Source organism: Humulus lupulus, chromosome 9, assembly GCF_963169125.1.
Source record: "Humulus lupulus chromosome 9, drHumLupu1.1, whole genome shotgun sequence".
NCBI classification, from domain to species: domain Eukaryota; kingdom Viridiplantae; phylum Streptophyta; class Magnoliopsida; order Rosales; family Cannabaceae; genus Humulus; species Humulus lupulus.
The window spans coordinates 147,135,663-147,153,854 of NC_084801.1; the positions used below are offsets into that span (position 1 = coordinate 147,135,663).

At 39.3% G+C, this 18,192-nt stretch overlaps 1 protein-coding gene across 1 annotated transcript; it reads left to right on the forward strand.

Moving 5' to 3' along the window:
• Positions 1 to 10,823: 10,823 nt before the first annotated feature.
• LOC133800150 (uncharacterized) lies at positions 10,824 to 11,303 on the forward strand. The gene has a single exon (XM_062238112.1). It carries the CDS (start codon positions 10,824 to 10,826, stop codon positions 11,301 to 11,303), a length of 480 nt encoding a protein of 159 aa, XP_062094096.1.
• The last annotated feature ends 6,889 nt before the right edge of the window (positions 11,304 to 18,192 follow it).

The window sequence follows — 18,192 nt, forward strand, 5'->3', positions numbered from 1 at the left end:
AAGAGAAATTCAATTTGGTGAAATGGGCTTGAACTATTAAATTCTTCTATATCAAGTAATCTGTAACGTTTGCTACAGCAAAATTCCCAAAGTTAACAAGAATTCAAAATAAGTTCATAGAACTTTCCCAAATCCTATGATATTAATTATTTCACCTAATTAAACATATTCATATGTCAATCAAGTTTAAGAATTCAATTTCAAACTTCAATTCACAATTGCTACACAAGGTAAATAACACATTCCTATGTTATTCACAAAACATAATCTAACAAGATTATCTACTTGTGTCATTCAAGTTCCTTCATTATATTCAAACTTCCCAACACAAATATAACTAATCATCTTGTCATTGATGGCTAAACAACAACAATAATTCATCATTAATCACACTTGAATGAACAATGAATATTTTTGCTAAAATAAAGTGAGAGAAATTGAAAACTAAGATATGGAGTTCATTAATAATTAAAGTATCAAAATGTTTTAGTTCATATCTAAATTCAAGAACACAAATCCAAAATCAAATATGCACATGGGTATTAAATAACAAAAGATAGAAATTACAAACTAAATAAGATTAAAGAGGAGAAAACAAGCCAAAGATGATGAATCAATAATCTTGTATTCCTCCTCTTCCTTGGATTCTCCTCCTCAAGCTTGGAATTTTTTTTTTATTTTTCTTGATTTCTCTACTTCCTCTATCTACAATGGCAACTTAATCCTTCTCCCTCTAAAATGGTGGTTGTCTTTATCTAAAATGCAGCTCACTGCCTTTGATTTTTTCCACCTCATTACTCATTGTCAACTCAATTAATGACATGTCAAGTGTCTCTTCTTCGTATGATGAAATCTCCCACTTGAATCTTAATGAAAATGCTCCAGCAAAATCTGAAATTTCAGTACAAACAAAACAACTTAGAAACCAATTTTCTTTTCATCTTTTTCCTTGGATAATTTATGCATAAAATTAATCATTTTCCTACTTTCAGCTCTTAAAAACTAACAAGACACCATAAACTCATAACACACACAAAAAGGAAAAGAAACTAACTAAAAATAACAACAAAAAGCAAACATCACTCTTCCTAATTCTATATTTATAAGCTTAAAAGTATAAAAAATAATTCTTTATTCAAGAGTTATCATTGCCACTGTAATGCCCCGAAATCCCTAATGCAGTTTAATGGCTGGATTAGTAGGCCAGGAGGGCCATAATTGTTTAATTATGCCATTAAATGATTATATGCATGTTTATGTGAATTATATTATAATATGATGTTAAATGCATGCATGTGGGTCCACATTTGATTATTAGGGCATTTTGGTAATTTTGCCCGTTGAGGGCATATTTGTGTATTTTGGTGCATATTGTGAGTTATGGATGAGATCCCATTATTATGGAGATATATTCGAGCTATTCGGCATGAGACGGTCTTATGTGGTAAATTAGCAGTTTTGTCATAACGGGATCAATTATTGGGATATGGATAATGGGAATGCTTATTTGATGATTTATTGGGAGTTATTGAGATCAGGAGGAAATTCTGGGAGTTTTGACTATTTTGCCCCCGGGGATGTTTTTGGGACCCCGAGCATTAGGTTTTATTTGAGGTTACTTAAGCCTGAAGTAGTCTGTCAGAAGGAACAGTACGTTTAAAACACTTTTTCTCTCTCCCGTTAACCTTTGTGACGTTCGTGGTAATTTCGAAGGAATCTTGAGTTCCAGGAGTCGGAATCAAGCGAGGATCGAGGCATAGCAATCCTAGAAAAGATTAGAAGCTTCTTGACTGAAGGATTTAACAAGAAACAACCCAATCAAAGGTAATTCAAGCTTTAAGTTTTGAGTTTTAGAGTTTCTAAGCTTTGATTTGGATTTTGTGTATCGATGAGTTTTTGATTCGTTTGAGCCTCGAGATTTGATGATTTTGGATCATTGGGAAGTTTGGGAAATTTGATTTTTGGATTTGGAGATGTTTAGGTATGTTTTTGGAAGGTTTAAAATGGGAGAAAACGGAGTTATGGCAGGTTTCCCAGGTGGGGTCGCGGCCTTGCTCTTGGGCGCCGCCGCCCAAGCTCGATGCTGAAGGAGGTGAGGTTTGTGTGTGTTGGGGGCCGCGGCACTGAGTAGTGGACACCACGGCGCTTGCTCCTGGTGTGGCTGGGGGTCGCGACTCATGGAGGTTTTTGAGGCCAATTGGGTGTTTTGATCATGGGAACTCAGTTTTAGGCCTCGGGATCGTTCCTACTACCCAGATTAGTGGGATTCGATCTCCCGGAGGCTAGATCTTGGTTCGGGAACCTTTGTTATTCAATTTATTGATGGTATCCCATATTTGGTTATGACTAGGTGACCGCTAAAGGACTTAGGGGTTGATCGTTCTCAAGGGTTGTTCTTTTATTCATTCTCGCTCGAATCAGAGGTAAGAAAATTGCACCCTGTGTATATGACATGCGTGGTTGTTAATGAGGCATGTTGAATGTTTAAATGTTGACATGGATTGAATATTGAATGCTTAGCAAATCTTGCTTATCTGTGAATAGCACTGATTATTCGGAAACAACACTGGTCGCGTATTACTGACCTGAGAGTCAGAAACGGCATAAGCGTCGTGAACGCAGAGCCGATAAAAGATTAGATCTAATCGATATCAGCATTGAATGACTCTAGGAGCATTAATGTTGGACCGACCCTAAGGTCGATGAAAATTATAAGCGCTTGACTAGTCTAGGACTAGTTACTCAGAGCCAGGGCCAAAGGCCTAGGTGACTGCTTATCACGTGGCTAGGGAGCGGAATCTCATGGTTGTGACTTTATGGTCATGCGGTAGGTTATATTGGTGACTAGTTCATCGAGCACCTATCTTGATAAGCTAGTGAAAGGATCACTTATTTGTAAAGCCCAGGTGACCCTATCGTCACATGGCTAATGGGAACGGAACCCACTTTAGTGACTTTTCTAATTGTCACTCCTCTAATTTGGACTGAAAGTCCTGGATGATTATTATGATCATTGTTGATATTATATTCATGCAATATTGTGTTTTCTTGCTGAGCTTTGGCTCATGGGTGCTATGTGGTGCAGGTAAAGGGAAAGAAAAGCTCACCCAGCCTTGAGTGGAGAGCTTAGGTGGTGATGTGTACATTTGCGGCCGCTTGACCACCACGGCCAAGGAGTTCTCAGAGGAACTAGGGGGTTTACCCTATTTTTGCCGCTTAGGTCGACGGGTTGTAAATTTAAACTGTAATGACCACTTTGAGTTGTAAATAACTTGTAAATGTTTTGATGGGCCCATGAACAGTTTTATGTTTTAAATAAAATATATCATTTCCTTTTGATTGGTTTTCCACCTTACCCTATTAATAACACCTAGAAGCACGTTTTTAACCAAAGAACTCGAGTAGCGAGTTAAATTCACGGTTCATCGTACACAGTAACTGTCCTGGGGTAAGCAGGGCGTTACAGCCACCTAGGTTGCAACATGTCATCTCCCCACTGCCTAGGATGCCCAAAATCACCCTTAATGACCTCAAAATGATTCCAAACTTTTAGGGTAAGCTTAGATACCTCATTGTATCACTTTCAACCCATAAAATTCAATTATTAATGCCTGCAACAAAAACTCATATTTTCACTTCAACTTAAGTGAAAATCGTTAAGTGTTTTACATCACCTTGTGTAATACTACTTAACCATTATATATAACAAATCTCAACAAGAATTTAAATAGTGCCAGACTTGCTAATCAAGTCTCTTGGTTATAAATGTGTAACTAAGGTTAATAACAAGGATTAGGGTTTAAAATTTTTGGTTAAGAAAGAATAACAATTTCATTAAAATATTTACGTTCATACATGGGATCCTAAAATAGCGTTTAAAAGGTTAATACAGTTCAAAAGTTACAACCAGTCGACCTAAGCGGCAAAATAGGGTTTGACCCCTAGTTCCTCTGAGAAACCCTCGGCCGTGGTGGTCGAGCAACCGCATATGTACATGTCGCCACCAAAGCTCTCCAACTCATGGCAGGTCGAGCTTCCCTTTCCCCTTACCTGCACCACATAGCACCCGTGAGCCGAGGATTAGCAAGAAAACTTAAACATGTTCATGAACAGTAAATACAGATTCCAAATGCATATCTAGCATGCCCAGCAGTAATAACATACTCATGCATGTATACAATTACAAATAAATGATTATAGGATCATATCTAGCATGCCTAGCAGTAATAAACTACTCATGCAGGTATACAATTACAAATAAATGATTATAGGATCATTCTGGGGCCTGCTGCTTTAAATAGATGACAATAGAGTCCACCCAGGGCTCTATGCCCAAGCTAAGTGACCATAGAGTCACTTGGGGCCCTTTTCCCTAACTCTGAGTAACTAGTCATTGAGCTAGCCAATCACTTTGTTTTTCCAAACGACCATAGGGCCAGTCAACATAATAGTACGTCCCTGATTAGGCTTAAGCCTCTTGACCAGCGCACAATGTTGTTGCCGCCCTTGACTAATAAGTCAATGCCTTAATCAGATATTCAGACAACCAGATAAATAGATAACCTTATACAGATAAGCATACTTCAAATAATACAAGTATGCATACATATTAATCATATATCTCAGCCAATTAAATACAAACACAGTAATAACCATGTTCCTTAATGGGGTGAGCCTTAGTCACGCAGATAATCACATTTAACACGTACTGGGTGCAGTTTTCTTACCTCAGGTCCGAGTGCAATGTATACTAAGAACGACCCTCGTGCACGATCCCAGTTCCGAGCCCCTAACAATAACCTAATCACAACCATAATATAGAATCTTGTCAATAACGAGCGAGTAAAGGCTTCCGAACCGAGTCCTAGCCTCCGGGACGTCGAATTATACTAAAATGGGTAGTAGAATCAATCATGAGCTCCTAAGTCTGAGTTCTCGCACTCAAAACCTTCTCGGGGCTCAAAATTCCTTCAAGCATCGCAGCCCAAGGCCCAAGAACCACGGCTCGCCCCTATTCAAAAATCCCAAGGGCTCTCCTTTGGACACACGCACCGCGGCCCACCCCTACTAGCGTCCCGGCTCAAATGGAGGTTCAACACCTCCTTCTCCCTTCGTTCAAGAGGGTCGCGGCCCAACATGAAAATCCAGTTTTTTCCCCATTTTCTTCAAGCCAAAACTCACCAAAAACCCAACCAAACATAGCCAAATCTCAAAAATAAAGTTCCTAATCAACTCAGCACTTCATAAGCCTCAAAACCATCCCCAAAAACAAGCTTAAAACCCATCACAAAACCAAATTCAGATTTGAGTTTTCAAAACTCTAAAACTCAACTAAAACCAGAGAAGACATAAGGAACTAAGGCTAGAAATCGATACATCTGCTCCCCAAAACGATGCTAAGCCTTTCCCCAAGCAATCCTAAGCCTAAGCTAGCTTCAATTCCCCTTAGATCGCAAGAAATTCCAAGGAATTGAGAGAGAGTGTGTGTGCACGAGTGAGAGACAAAGCTGATAAGAGTTCTAAGTGTTTTTCTAATTTTGTGTGGTTTACTTGGGGTTCAAGTAACCTTAAGCAAATTCCGAGGCTCGGGGTACCAAAAACGTCTCTGAGGTTAAAATGGTCAAAATTCTTGACATTCCTTCCTAATCTCACTAATTTCGAATATATCCTTAAATATTTATTCTCATTACCCGATATCTCGATAATATACTAAACACCCAAAATACCCATTGACTCACCCCGAGTCGGGTATTTGGTCTCATTGTGACTCTCCCGCTAACTTTCTCCCTACGATCGCCTCGTGCTGAGTAACCCAAATATATCCACATAATAATGTGGTATCACACATATATCACATATATGCACATATATTCCAAATATATCTGTAACTAACCAAATTACAAAAATTGTCATTCTAATAAGAAACAGGCCCACATGCATATTTAATACACATAAACATGTATATCTAGTCATATTATAATATAACTCATGTAATCATATAATGATACACATATATATCACATAAACACATATTTCATAATTAAATCACATATACTCAAATAATTTTCCATCCTGCCCCCTAATCAAGGCCCAAAGCCTTATTAGTTAATTTGGGATGTTACAACTATCCCTCCTTATAGGAATTTCGTCCTCAAAATTTTACCTGAACAACTCTGGATACTGATCCCGCATATCTAACTCTAGTTCCCAGATCGCTTCCTCGACCTTGATGTTCCTCCATAATACCTTAACCAAAGGTATAGTCTTGTTCCTCAAGATCTTGTCCTTCCTGTCTAATGTAACGACCCAAAAATTACTAATAAGGCTTAAGGGCCTTGATTAGTGTGTCAGAAGAGCATAATTGGTTTATGTGTGATTTAAATGTTTAAATGCATGGTTATGTGATAAGCATGCTTATATGATTATATGGATATATGAGATGTATGATTATGAGTATTAGTATGCATGTAGGCCCTGTTTAGATTATAGGGGCGTATCTGTAACTTTGGCCCGAGGGCATAAATGCGAAGATATGTGATAAATTGTTGAGACTACATTGTTATGTGGATATATTTGCAGCTTGTGGCTCGAAGCGATCCTAGTGAGCGGTTTAGCGAAATAGTCACAGTGAGGTTTATACCCGGCTCGAGGAAGCCTGGGGGTATTTTTTTTGGGAATCAAGGAAATATATTGGAGATTTTTATACCTTGGGGAAAATAATTGGTGATTAATTAGATGATGGGAATTAAGTGGTAAATATTATGAACACTTTAGGAATTAGCAGGAATTGGGAGCAAATGACCAAAATGTCCTTAGAATGTTTAAAGACTTAGGTTTATTTGGGAGGGAAAAATGGTCATTTGATGGTTAAAAGGGGATAAGGGTTATTCTGTTTTTTTTTAGACTTAGTGGAAGTTGTAGAAAATAATAGAAACTAAAGGAAAGAAAGAAAGAAGAAAACAGAGACTCCTTGTTCTCCCACACGGTTTCTTCTCCCTTCACCCTTTCTTCTGAAATTTGAAGTTGTAAACTCAGAGGAGGTTTAGGCTAGAGCTTGGGACTTGGTTCTTGGTGGAGCTAGAAGATTCAGCTGAAGTTAGTGTCCAATTAAGGTAAGGTTTCTAGTTTTTTTTTATGGCTGAATTTTGTTATGTTTGATCTTTGAATCTGAACTTTGGATGGGAATTCAAGGATTTGAGCTTGGGAACTTGAGGAACTAAAGGCTGGAAGGGCAGAGAAGGCAACCTAGGGTCGGATTCTCCATTAAAGGTAATAATTTATGGGCTTGATCATTTGAATTTCTGGGTTTTCTGTTTAAGTTCTTGAGCTTCAAGCTCAATCTTGGTTTTCTGTGTTTGATGGTGCATGTGGGCAAGTTTGATGTTGTTAGGCCATGTTTGATGAGATGTAGTGGATGGTAGGCTTAATTTGAAGGTGGTTGAGGTTTGGAGGGGATTAATGGAGTTTTGGCTCGAGGAAATTCGAAGGAAAAACTCAGAGGGTTGTTGGTGCTGTTTGTAGCGCTAGCATTAGAGCGCTACAGCGCTATGCTTGGCTTTCTGGGGGGCGTTTTTCTCTGCTTGTAGCGCTATAGCGCCCTCCTTGTGGCGTTGTAGCGCTACCCTGCCTCCAGAAATGGGTTTTAGTAATGACCCAACTATTCTAAGACCTTAGACCATTAGAACTACTAAACATAGCTATTACTTTGTAGAACATATACATAAGAAATAATAATGACTTTATTAAAACTTCAACATAATATTTTGGAAATTACAAAGTAAAATAGAATTTTGGTATGGATACCCATTGTTTAAAATATAAAACATAATTTTAAGCTAAAGAAGATTGTTTACAATACTAAATGCGAAAAATACATAAAAATATAATTTAAAAAAACTAAAAATAACGTCATCCTCGATTGACTCGCAGCCCATTCATTCCATTCATCCTCAATACACAAGTCAAGCCACCAGGAATCCTCCCACCTCCGTATCTAGTTTCTTGCATCACACTAAAAGAAAAAGGAATGAGCCTAATGCCCAGTAAGGAAAATATATTAACACATATAACATAAAACATAAAACATAAACATATGACTATAACAAAAACATACACTATAAAACATATATCACAATTATAACCCATGTACATGGTAAACATTGGGGTTTACTAGCTAAGCAACTATAAGCCTCAAAATACATTGAGGTTTGCTAGCTAAGCAACTATAAGCCCCAAGAAACATAAAAGTATTGGGGTTTGCTATTTAAGCAACTATAAGCCCCAAAAACATATATATCATTACATATCATATCATAACATATTATAGCATAATCATAACATATAAGCATATAAAAAAAATTATCTTATTTTCCTTACCAAAACCGGGATATTTGAGAACAAATGCGAGACTTAGAACACTCCTAAAACCAACAATAAGAATGGTGAGTATTTCTAAAGAGTAAAGAATAAATGTGGAAACTAAACCTTCAAGAAGAAACTTACCAAGAAAGATCTTTAAGTTTCAAGAACCTAATCAAGAACCAATAACCAAAAGTTAGGATCTGAATAAAAGAAACTAAAGAAAACTAAAGAATTTTAAAGAACTGGACTTAAAGAATAAGAATACCTTAGTTGACCTTATGGATTGGTCTAAATTCATTACCAAAATACCCTAAACCTCACTTCCCAAGTATTTTATAAAGCTTAAGAATGACAAAGCTTTTTCCCAACCCAAGTGTTTATCACTCTATGGTAACACTAGCACCTTGGAGACTCTGATCACAGCTTGAAGAATGAGAGGAATGGCTGGGTACTAGGTTCTATTTATAGAGGTAAGGAGTGAAACTAACCCCTTTTTTATTTGAATAAAAATAATGAATATTAATTGAAAATGTTTGAATATTCGTCAATCAGAGGCTTAAGACTCAGTCAAAAACATTCAGAGGTAGGTCTAAGTAGTTAGGCCTTATTTTTAAATTTAAAAACAAAAGTTTCAAAAATTATATCACTAAGGGCGATATATCGCCCCTATATGGCGATATATCGACTCTGCCCTAGTCCCAAGGCTCCGTTCGTACGTTTGTGCAACGCCAACGTATTTTTCATATCCTCCGTTAGGCGATATATCAACTCCCATGCTGCGATATATCGGCATACGTAAATATTTTAAACACGTAATTGCACTTTTTCAGCATAATTTGAATGAGATAACTGCTTTGAATGAGTCATAATACGACCCTAACAGTTTCTGGTAGGCACTAAAGCTTATATTTCTTTATTTTATCATCAAAATACTTAATTCCTTAATAATCATGCTTATGACAAGTGTCATGTTCTTATTGGCTCTATCTAAACTTTAGGTTATAATAAATATCATATTTAGGACCAACAATATTAATCAAACCTTATGTTATAATTAATATTCTTAAACTATAGGTTAAACTTATAAAATCCATAATTGTTGTTATGAGTTTCCAATTAAGTCCCAGTTTGAACCAAAATCCACGAAATCTAAAATACTATAACTACTACTAACTATCTAGCTAACTAAGTAAACATTCTGGGACTTTACATTTTCTTAGGGTTTTTTCTTGGGGCTCGAGGGATGATTCCACCACCCGTTTGGTGGAATTGGGCTTCCCGAGGGCTTGGGATTGGACCCAAAGTTAGGTTAAGGAATTAAGATTTAATGATGGTTCTACTTTGCAGTTGTGACTAGGTGTACGTTAGGGCTCGGGCGGGATCGCGCTCGAGGGTCGTTTTCATTAACCAAAGCAATTGGAATCAAAGGTAAGAAAATTGCACCCAGTTATGTGGTTATGTTGGGACTAAGAGTTCCCTATACTTGCATGTGATGTCATATGATGGTATTATGCCATGGGGACATGAGATAAACAGCCTAACAGTGTCGGAATCTATATTTGCGCACAGGACGCGGCTCGGCCACTAGTAGTCGAGGTTAAGTATATAATCACTGAGCTTGGCCTAAGAGAGGCAGAGTCAGTAGAATAGGCAGAGGGTGTGGCCTAAGGGTATCGACCCTGGATATTATGTGATATGTTTATTTCTTTTAATCAGATGATTATGGCATGTTTATTATCTGGATGATTGATTATTGGTTTGCAGATTGGTATCATTAATTATATGAATAATGTGACTTGCTGAGTATCTGATTGGTGATTTGTGAATTATATGTCTGTTGATTGTCGCTTATGCTATGCATTATGGTTTTCTTGTTGGGCCTTGTCTCACGGGTACTACGTGGTGTAGGTAAAGGCAAGGTTGGATCAGTCCTAAGTTGGAGAGCTCTGGGGCAGAATGTACATAGTCAGCTATTTGGCCGCCACGGTCGAGGAATGATATAGGGACAGGAGAACCTAAAGTGCCTATTTTGCCATTAAAGTGGCTTGTGATTGTACATAAACTTTGAAACTTTTGTAAACTGTCCTTTAAAACCTATTTTTGGATCCCATGTGTTAAACGTCTATTCTAATGAGAAATTTCATGTTTTTGACCAAAATCTTTTAACCCTAACCTAATTATAACTTTATGGTCACATTTTCAACTATATGACTTAATTAGCAAGTCTTGCACCTCTATAAACACACAGTGTAGCGACCTTGGTTATCCAGGGTGTTACATCTAAAATCTGAACTGGTTGCTCCTCATAGGATACATCTGTCTCCAGTTCCAGATCCTCGTAACTCAAAACATGAGTCTCATCTGATACATACTTCCTCAACATGGAAATATGAGGTACGTTGCTGTATTACAACCTTCTTAACAAGGAAAGAGTTGAATTCGCTGATGTGGTTTGGTGCTCTATGGCAGTCCCGAAGTATAGATTCATCCTATGGCAAGCTTCTCTCAGCCATCTTCTTACTAGGGATAAGTTGCACCAGTGTAATTTGGTGCTGCCTTCATTGCTGTGTCTTGTCTGTGAATTGGCACAGGAATCTCATGCACACTTGTTTTTTGACTGTCCCTTTTCTCAACAGCTTAGGGATCATTTGTTGGATTGGTTGGGCAGGGATATATGGCCGAGTACTTATGCTAGTTGGTGTACCTGGATGTGTGGGAAGCTGAAGAGTCTGAGGCATCAGGTGTTGGCTGCTGCATTAGCAGCTGCTGTTTACATGGTTTGGAGAAATAGAAATCTTTGTGTGTTTGAGATGAGATCTCTGGCTGTTGGTCCTGTTATGCAGCTGATTAAGTTCAGTATTAGATCTAGACTAGCCAGATTGACTAAGCGGAAAGTGAGAGCCAGTGAGGTGGCGTTCTTAGAGACTATTACTCAGTTGTAATTGTGTTTATTTGGCTTTTGAGCTTAGTTGTTCTCTTGCTGGTTTATGTCTTTTTTAGGTCCTGTGAGGAGCTGTTTTTTAGGGACTAGTTCTCAGTTAGTTTCTGTTTTTGTGTGGCTCCTTGTGCTTGGTTTGTAAGCTTGCTGGTTTGTAATCTTGCTGGTTTGTTCAATATATTCATTTTTTCCATCAAAAAAATATATATGAGGTACGTTGTGCACACTAGACAATGCCGGAGGTAAGGCCAACCTATAGGCCACCTGACCTGTAACGCCCTGGTTACCCCAGAACTGTTACGGTGAACCAGAAATTTGACCCGCTACCCGAGTCCTTTGGTTAAAAACGTGTTCTAAGTGTTATTATCAGGTTAAGGTGAAAAACCAACAAAAAGGAAAGGATATGTTTTATTATATGCATAAAACCGTTCATGGGCCCACAAGAACATTTACAAGTTATTTACAACTTAAAAAGGTCATTACTGTCTCAAAATTACAAACCCGCCGACCTAAGCGGCAAAAATAGAGTAAACCTCCTAGTTCCCCTGAGAACTCCTTGGTCGTGGTGGTCAAGCGGCCGCATATGTACACATAACCACCTAAGCTCTCCACTCAAGGCTGGGTGAGCTTTTCTTTCCCTTTACCTGCACCACATAGCACCCATGAGCCAAAGCCCAGCAAGAAAACGCAGTATTGTATATAAACATTATCAAATGATTATCATTATAATCACACAGAGCTTATAGCTCTTAAACAGATGAGTGAATATCACTTGAGGTTCTAGAAAACCATACTGAGTGACAGACAAGCAAGTCACTAATTTAAAAAAAAAAGAGTGGCTGCTGGGTAAGCCACTAGCCTTAAACAGATGAGAGACTTATAGGTAAGTCTCTAACTTATCAGATGAGTGACTGATGGGTAAGCCACACAAGCGCTTATAGTATTCATCGAACTTGAGGTCGGTCCGGCATTAATGCTCTTTGAGTCATCCAATGTAGATATCAATTAGATCTAATCTTTATTGGCTTGCGTTAAACACGCTAAGGCCGTCCTGACTTATGAGTCAGCACCGTGTGACCAATGCCCGGTACCACTACCGAACCTGACTAATGAGTCATAGCTTCACAGTTGATACCGACACCTTTGCCAATTCTAACTAATGAGTCAGTGCCATACACAAGTGAGCAAGATTTGCTAAGCATTCATTAATCAATCCATGTCCACATGTACACAATTAACATGCCTCAAGAATAATCATGCATGTCACATATGGGGTGCAATTTTCTTACCTCTGGTTCGAGGGAGAAATAATAATAAGAACGACTCCTGAGAACGATCGACTCTTGCTTCCTTAGCGGTTACCTAATCATAACCAATTATAACCTCAATTAATGAGAATCAACATGGATAGGGTTTTAACCTAAGCACCACTCTCGGGACCTCGAAACATGCCCACACGGTGAGTAGATTCGATCCCGGGCCTTCAGGATTGAAACCCCAAGTCAAAAACCCTCAAAAACACTCAAAACGGGACTTTGAAGGAACAGAGTAGCGCTACAGCGCTGATCCCTAGCGCCCCAGTGCTATACTCAGAACCCCCAACACGCCCATTTGCTTCCTGAGTAGCGCTGTAGTGCCCAAGGGTGGGCGCTACAGCGCTACCTCCAGACCAAAAATCCCTTGAACCGACCTTCTTCATCTCCTTCGATTCCAACCTGATTCCAAAGCTTCCAAAACCTATTCTTGGTGCCAAATGAACCCAAAAACCATCTCAACATACCCCAAACATCCCAACCATAGGAACCCTAGCCAAAACTCCCAACAAAACCAAGATCTCAACCTAGAAATCTCAACTGTAATACAAAACTAAAACAGGGCAAACCAGAGAATTCTATGGTTAGAAACTTACCCAAAGCTCAGCTTATGAAGCCCTTCAATGGAGGAACACACTCCCAAACTCCCAAGGCTTGCTTCCCAAGCTTGATCCTCAAGAATGGTTCAAAAATCTCAAAGGAAAGCTGAAGAAAGAGGATACGGGAAAGCTTCAAGAACCTACTCTGTTTTTCTACCTCTTCCTCAGCCAAAAATGGCTTATATCTATCCTAGGGGTGAAATGACCATTTACCCCTAGGTCAATTTAAAGTTTCTAAAGGCTCCCAAGGGCAAAATTTGTATTTTCCACCTATCTCGTTAATCATAATTAACGCTCTCCAATTCCCTCTATTCTCGATAATCTCAAACACCAATAATTCACATCCGGTTACCCTTTAACTCCCGGTAATGCTCTAATCATTGAAATCACCCCGAGACTCAACCCGAGTCCCGAACTTAAACCTGTTGTGACTAGACCGCTAATCAATATTCCAAGATCGTCTCATGTCGAATGGCTCGAACAAACCCACATTATAATGTGGTCTCAACAACATATCACCGACATGCATACAAATATATAATTATACCCTCAACGGGCCAAATTACCATCACACCCCTGTAATTAAAAATGTGGACTCACATGCATGCATTTAAGATCATATTATAATATAATTCACATACACATGCATAATATCATTTAATGGCATAATTAAACAAGTATGGCCCTCCTGGCCTACTAATCCCGCCATTAAACCACATCGGAGAATTCGAGGCATTACATGACCGATCCTCTCCAGGATCTCAAATGGTCCAACAAACTTGGGGCTCAACTTGCCACTTTTCCCAAATCTCTTCACCCCTCCCAGTGGTGAAACCCTAAGGAAGACATAGTCTCCCACTTGGAACTCCACATTCCTCCACTTTGGGTCTGAATAACTCTTGTCTACTCTGAGACACGAGCATCTGAGCTCTAATCTTTTCAATAGCCTTAGTGGTCCTTTGAAGTTCCTTAGGACGCAAATATTTTTTCTCACCCATCTCATCCCAAAGAATGGGCGATCTACACTTCCTATCATACAACATCTCGTAAGGTGTCACTCCAATAGTTGACTGGTAGTCGTTATTATAAGAAAACTTTATCAGAGGCAAATATTTACTCCAGGACCCTTCAAAGTCCAATACACATGCTCTCAGCATGTCCTCCAATATATGGATAGTCCTCTCAGACTGACCATCGGCCCGAGGCTGATAAGATGTACTTAACTTCAATTGTGTACCCATCGCCTTCTATAAACTTCCTCAAAACTTGGAAGTAAATATAGGGTCCCTATCTGACACGACAGACCTCGGAGTCCTATGAATGCGCACTATCTCTCTCACATAGAGATCTGCATACTGGTCAACTGTGTAGTTCATCCTCACTAGTAAAAAGTTAGCTGACTTCGTATACCAGTCCACGATGACCCAGACTGAATCATGCTGGCCCACTGTCCTGAGCAACCCCATCACGAAATCCATCCTAATGTCCTCCCACTTCCACTTTAGGATATCCAAAGGCTGTAGTAGCCCTGCTGGTCTCTGATGTTCTACCTTGACCTGCTGACAGGCCAGGCACTTTGCTACGTATTCAGTCACGTCCCTCTTCATCCCAAGCCACCAGTATAAAGATTTTAGATCCTGGTACATCTTCGTGGTGCCTAGATGTAGAGAATCAGGGGTAATATCCCGTCTCATCCCAGTGTCCATCGAAACACAAACCGGATCCTTAAACCTCAATAAACTCATGTCTGACATTGTATAGTCCTTAGCCACTCCAGCTAGGACGTCCCCTCTAATCTTTCCCAACTGTGGGTCACTCAACTGTTTCTCCTTGATCCTCTCTAAAAGAGTCGACTGCAGGGTGATGTTGGCTAACTTCCCACCACTATCTCAATACCTACTTTAGTCATATCCTCTGTCAACTCCGTAGATATCTGTCTTGCACTGTATAACTGTCCCGGACCTTTCCAGCTTAAGGCAGCTGCCACCACATTGGCTTTCCCCGCGTGATAAAGAATCTCACAATCATAATCCTTCACCAGCTCCAACCAACGCCTCTGCCTCATGTTCAAGTCCTTCTGGGTGAAGAAGTATTTCAAACTCTTGTGATCAGTATATATCTCAAACTTCTCACCATGCAAGTAGTGCTACCACACCTTCAGTGCAAAAACCACTGCTGAAAGTTCTAGATCATGTGTGGGGTACCTCTGTTCATAAACCTTCAGCTGATGTGATGCATAGGCAATCACCTTTCTTGTCTGCATAAGGACACAACCTAAACCTTATCTTGAGGTGTCACAATAAACTACAAACTTGTCTTGATCTGTAGGAAGACTTAGAACTAGAGCGGTGATCAGATTCTTCTTCAGTCTTTGGAAGTTGTCCTCACACCTGTCTGACCATATAAACCTCTGATTCTTGCGTGTCAACTCTGTCAGTGGTGACGCAATCTCGGTGTGAAAAATGGTGAGAACTAATCACCTCCACTATCTGTTTTATTTTCTGATACACTTTGTACAACCTAGGACTAGAAATATATATAGGGTATACAAGAATAATTACATTAATCACAGATTTAGGAATCGATTCATATTCTTAGGAAATTCAAAGATCAAACATTAATATCCTATTTTTTCTAACCGTCAACACTCCCCCTCAAGCTGGACTATAGATATTGATTAGTCCAAGCTTGTTTACAAGAAAATCAAATGCTTGTTCAGATAGTCCCTTTGTGAGAATATCAACTAGTTGTTGATCAGTATGCACATATCTAATGCTGATAATTCCTCCATCAATTTTTTCTTTAATGAAGTGACGGTCAACTTCCACGTGTTTGGTTCTGTCATGATGTATAGGGTTATGTGCAATGCTGATAGTAGATTGGTTGTCACAGTAGAGCTGAATAGGTTCTTCATATTCAACCTTCAATTCTTCTAGTAGACGTTTGATCCATATAGCTTCACACACTCCATGTGCCATGGCTCTATACTCTGCTTTTGTACTGCTTCTTGCGACCACGGTTTGCTTTTTACTTCACCATGTGACCACATTCCCCCATACCATTGTGCAATATCCAGATGTAGACTTTCTATCATTAACCGAACTGGCCCAGTCTGCGTCTGTGAACACTTCAACCTTTCTCTCAGTTGTCTTCTTGAAAAAGAGGCACTATCCCGATGTTTGCTTGAGATATCTCAGAATTCTATACACTGCATTGAGATGTCCATGACACAAATCATGCATGTATTGACTGACTAGACTCACTGCAAAAGCAATGTCGGGTCTAGTATGTGAGAGGTAGATGAGTTTCCTACTAGCTGTTGGTACTTCCCTTGTCAACTGGACTTCCTTCAAACATTTTTCTTTTGTCTCCAAGCTCAATTGGAGTTTTGTTGGGCCTGCTTCTGAGCATGCCTATCTCCTTTAGAAGACCTAGAGTGTATTTTCTCTGGGACACGGAAATACCTTTTTTACTTCTAGCAAATTCCATACCCAAAAAATATTTGAGAGCACCGAGATCTTTGACTTCGAACTCCTTTGCCAACATTTCTTAGATTGAGTTTATCTCCTCAGTGTGATTACAAGTGATAATTATGTCATCAACATATACGATTAGTACTGCAATTTTTCCATTTCTTGAGTGTTTGACAAAGAGAGTGTGATCAGTCTAGCCTTGTATATATCCAAGACCTTTGACAACTTTCAGGAAACGATTGAACCATGCTCGAGGAGATTGTTTCAAGCCATAGAGTGATTTGTTCAGTTTGCAGACTGTGGTTGTCTTGAGAGATTCTTCAAATCCCGGAGACTAGCTCATATACACTTCTTCTTCAAGTTCCCCATTCAAGAATGCATTTTTTACATCAAGTTGATGCAATTCCCAATCCATGTTAACAGCTAGCGAGAGTAGAACTTCGATAGTGTTGAGTTTGGCAACTGGAGCGAATGTTTCCGTGTAGTCAATTCCATAGGTTTGAGTAAACCCCTTGGCAACTAGCTGAGCTTTGTACCTCTCAATAGATCCATTTGCATTGTATTTTATGGTGAACACCCATTTTCACCCTATTACCTTCTTGTCTGGTGGCAACAGAGGCACTATGAGTGTCAGGACCGGAATTGGGGTTCATGGATTATTGACTCAAAAGAGTGTATAGGTGGGCAAGTTGTTCCTTACTGAATGAAGGAGTAGCAGCATTATTCTGATCATTGGTACTCTCAATTTGGTAGGCCTTTCTCTCATTTTGGTGGCGAGGGGTTAAATTGGGTGGTTTACCATGGATTACCCAACAAGTGGATCGAGTATGATTGTGACGTTGGCAGTGATCACACTAAGGCCGATCACCCTTACGATTAGGTCGAGGGTCACGAGTGGATTTTCCATGTGGTGGGGGGCTGGATTTTGATACGAGAGCTGAACTTTCAATGGACTGCAGATCAGGAGTAGTGAGCATGACACAATGACGTGCTTCTTCACGTCTAACCTCAAAGAAGGCTTCTTCAGTGTCAAGAAATGGGGCACGACCCACCAGACTACCTCTAACTTCATCAAGATTACTGTTTAACCCCGTAAGAAATTCAAAAACTCATTCTTTCTCTAACTGATGTCGCTGGGTTGTAGTGCAGTTAGCACATAGTGGTGTGATATCCAGATACAAATCAAGCTCCTGCCACAAGTCTTGTAAGTCAGAAAAATATTGGGTAACAGTTTGATTACCTTGCTTGATTTCTTTAAGCATGGTATGGATTTCAAAAATCTGAGAGGCGTTACCAAGGTTAGAATACATTTTCTGGGCAGTGTCCCACACCTCCTTAGCGGTCTTAAAGAATAGATATCTACGACTAATTTTCTGCGACTGATTTTTGAGTCCATTGAATTAATTAACCATGCAAGTACAATAGAATTTTTAGCTTGTCATACCTTGTATGTAGGATCATTGGAAAGAGGTGCAGGGAGATCACCAGTAATGTATCCTAGTTTACTA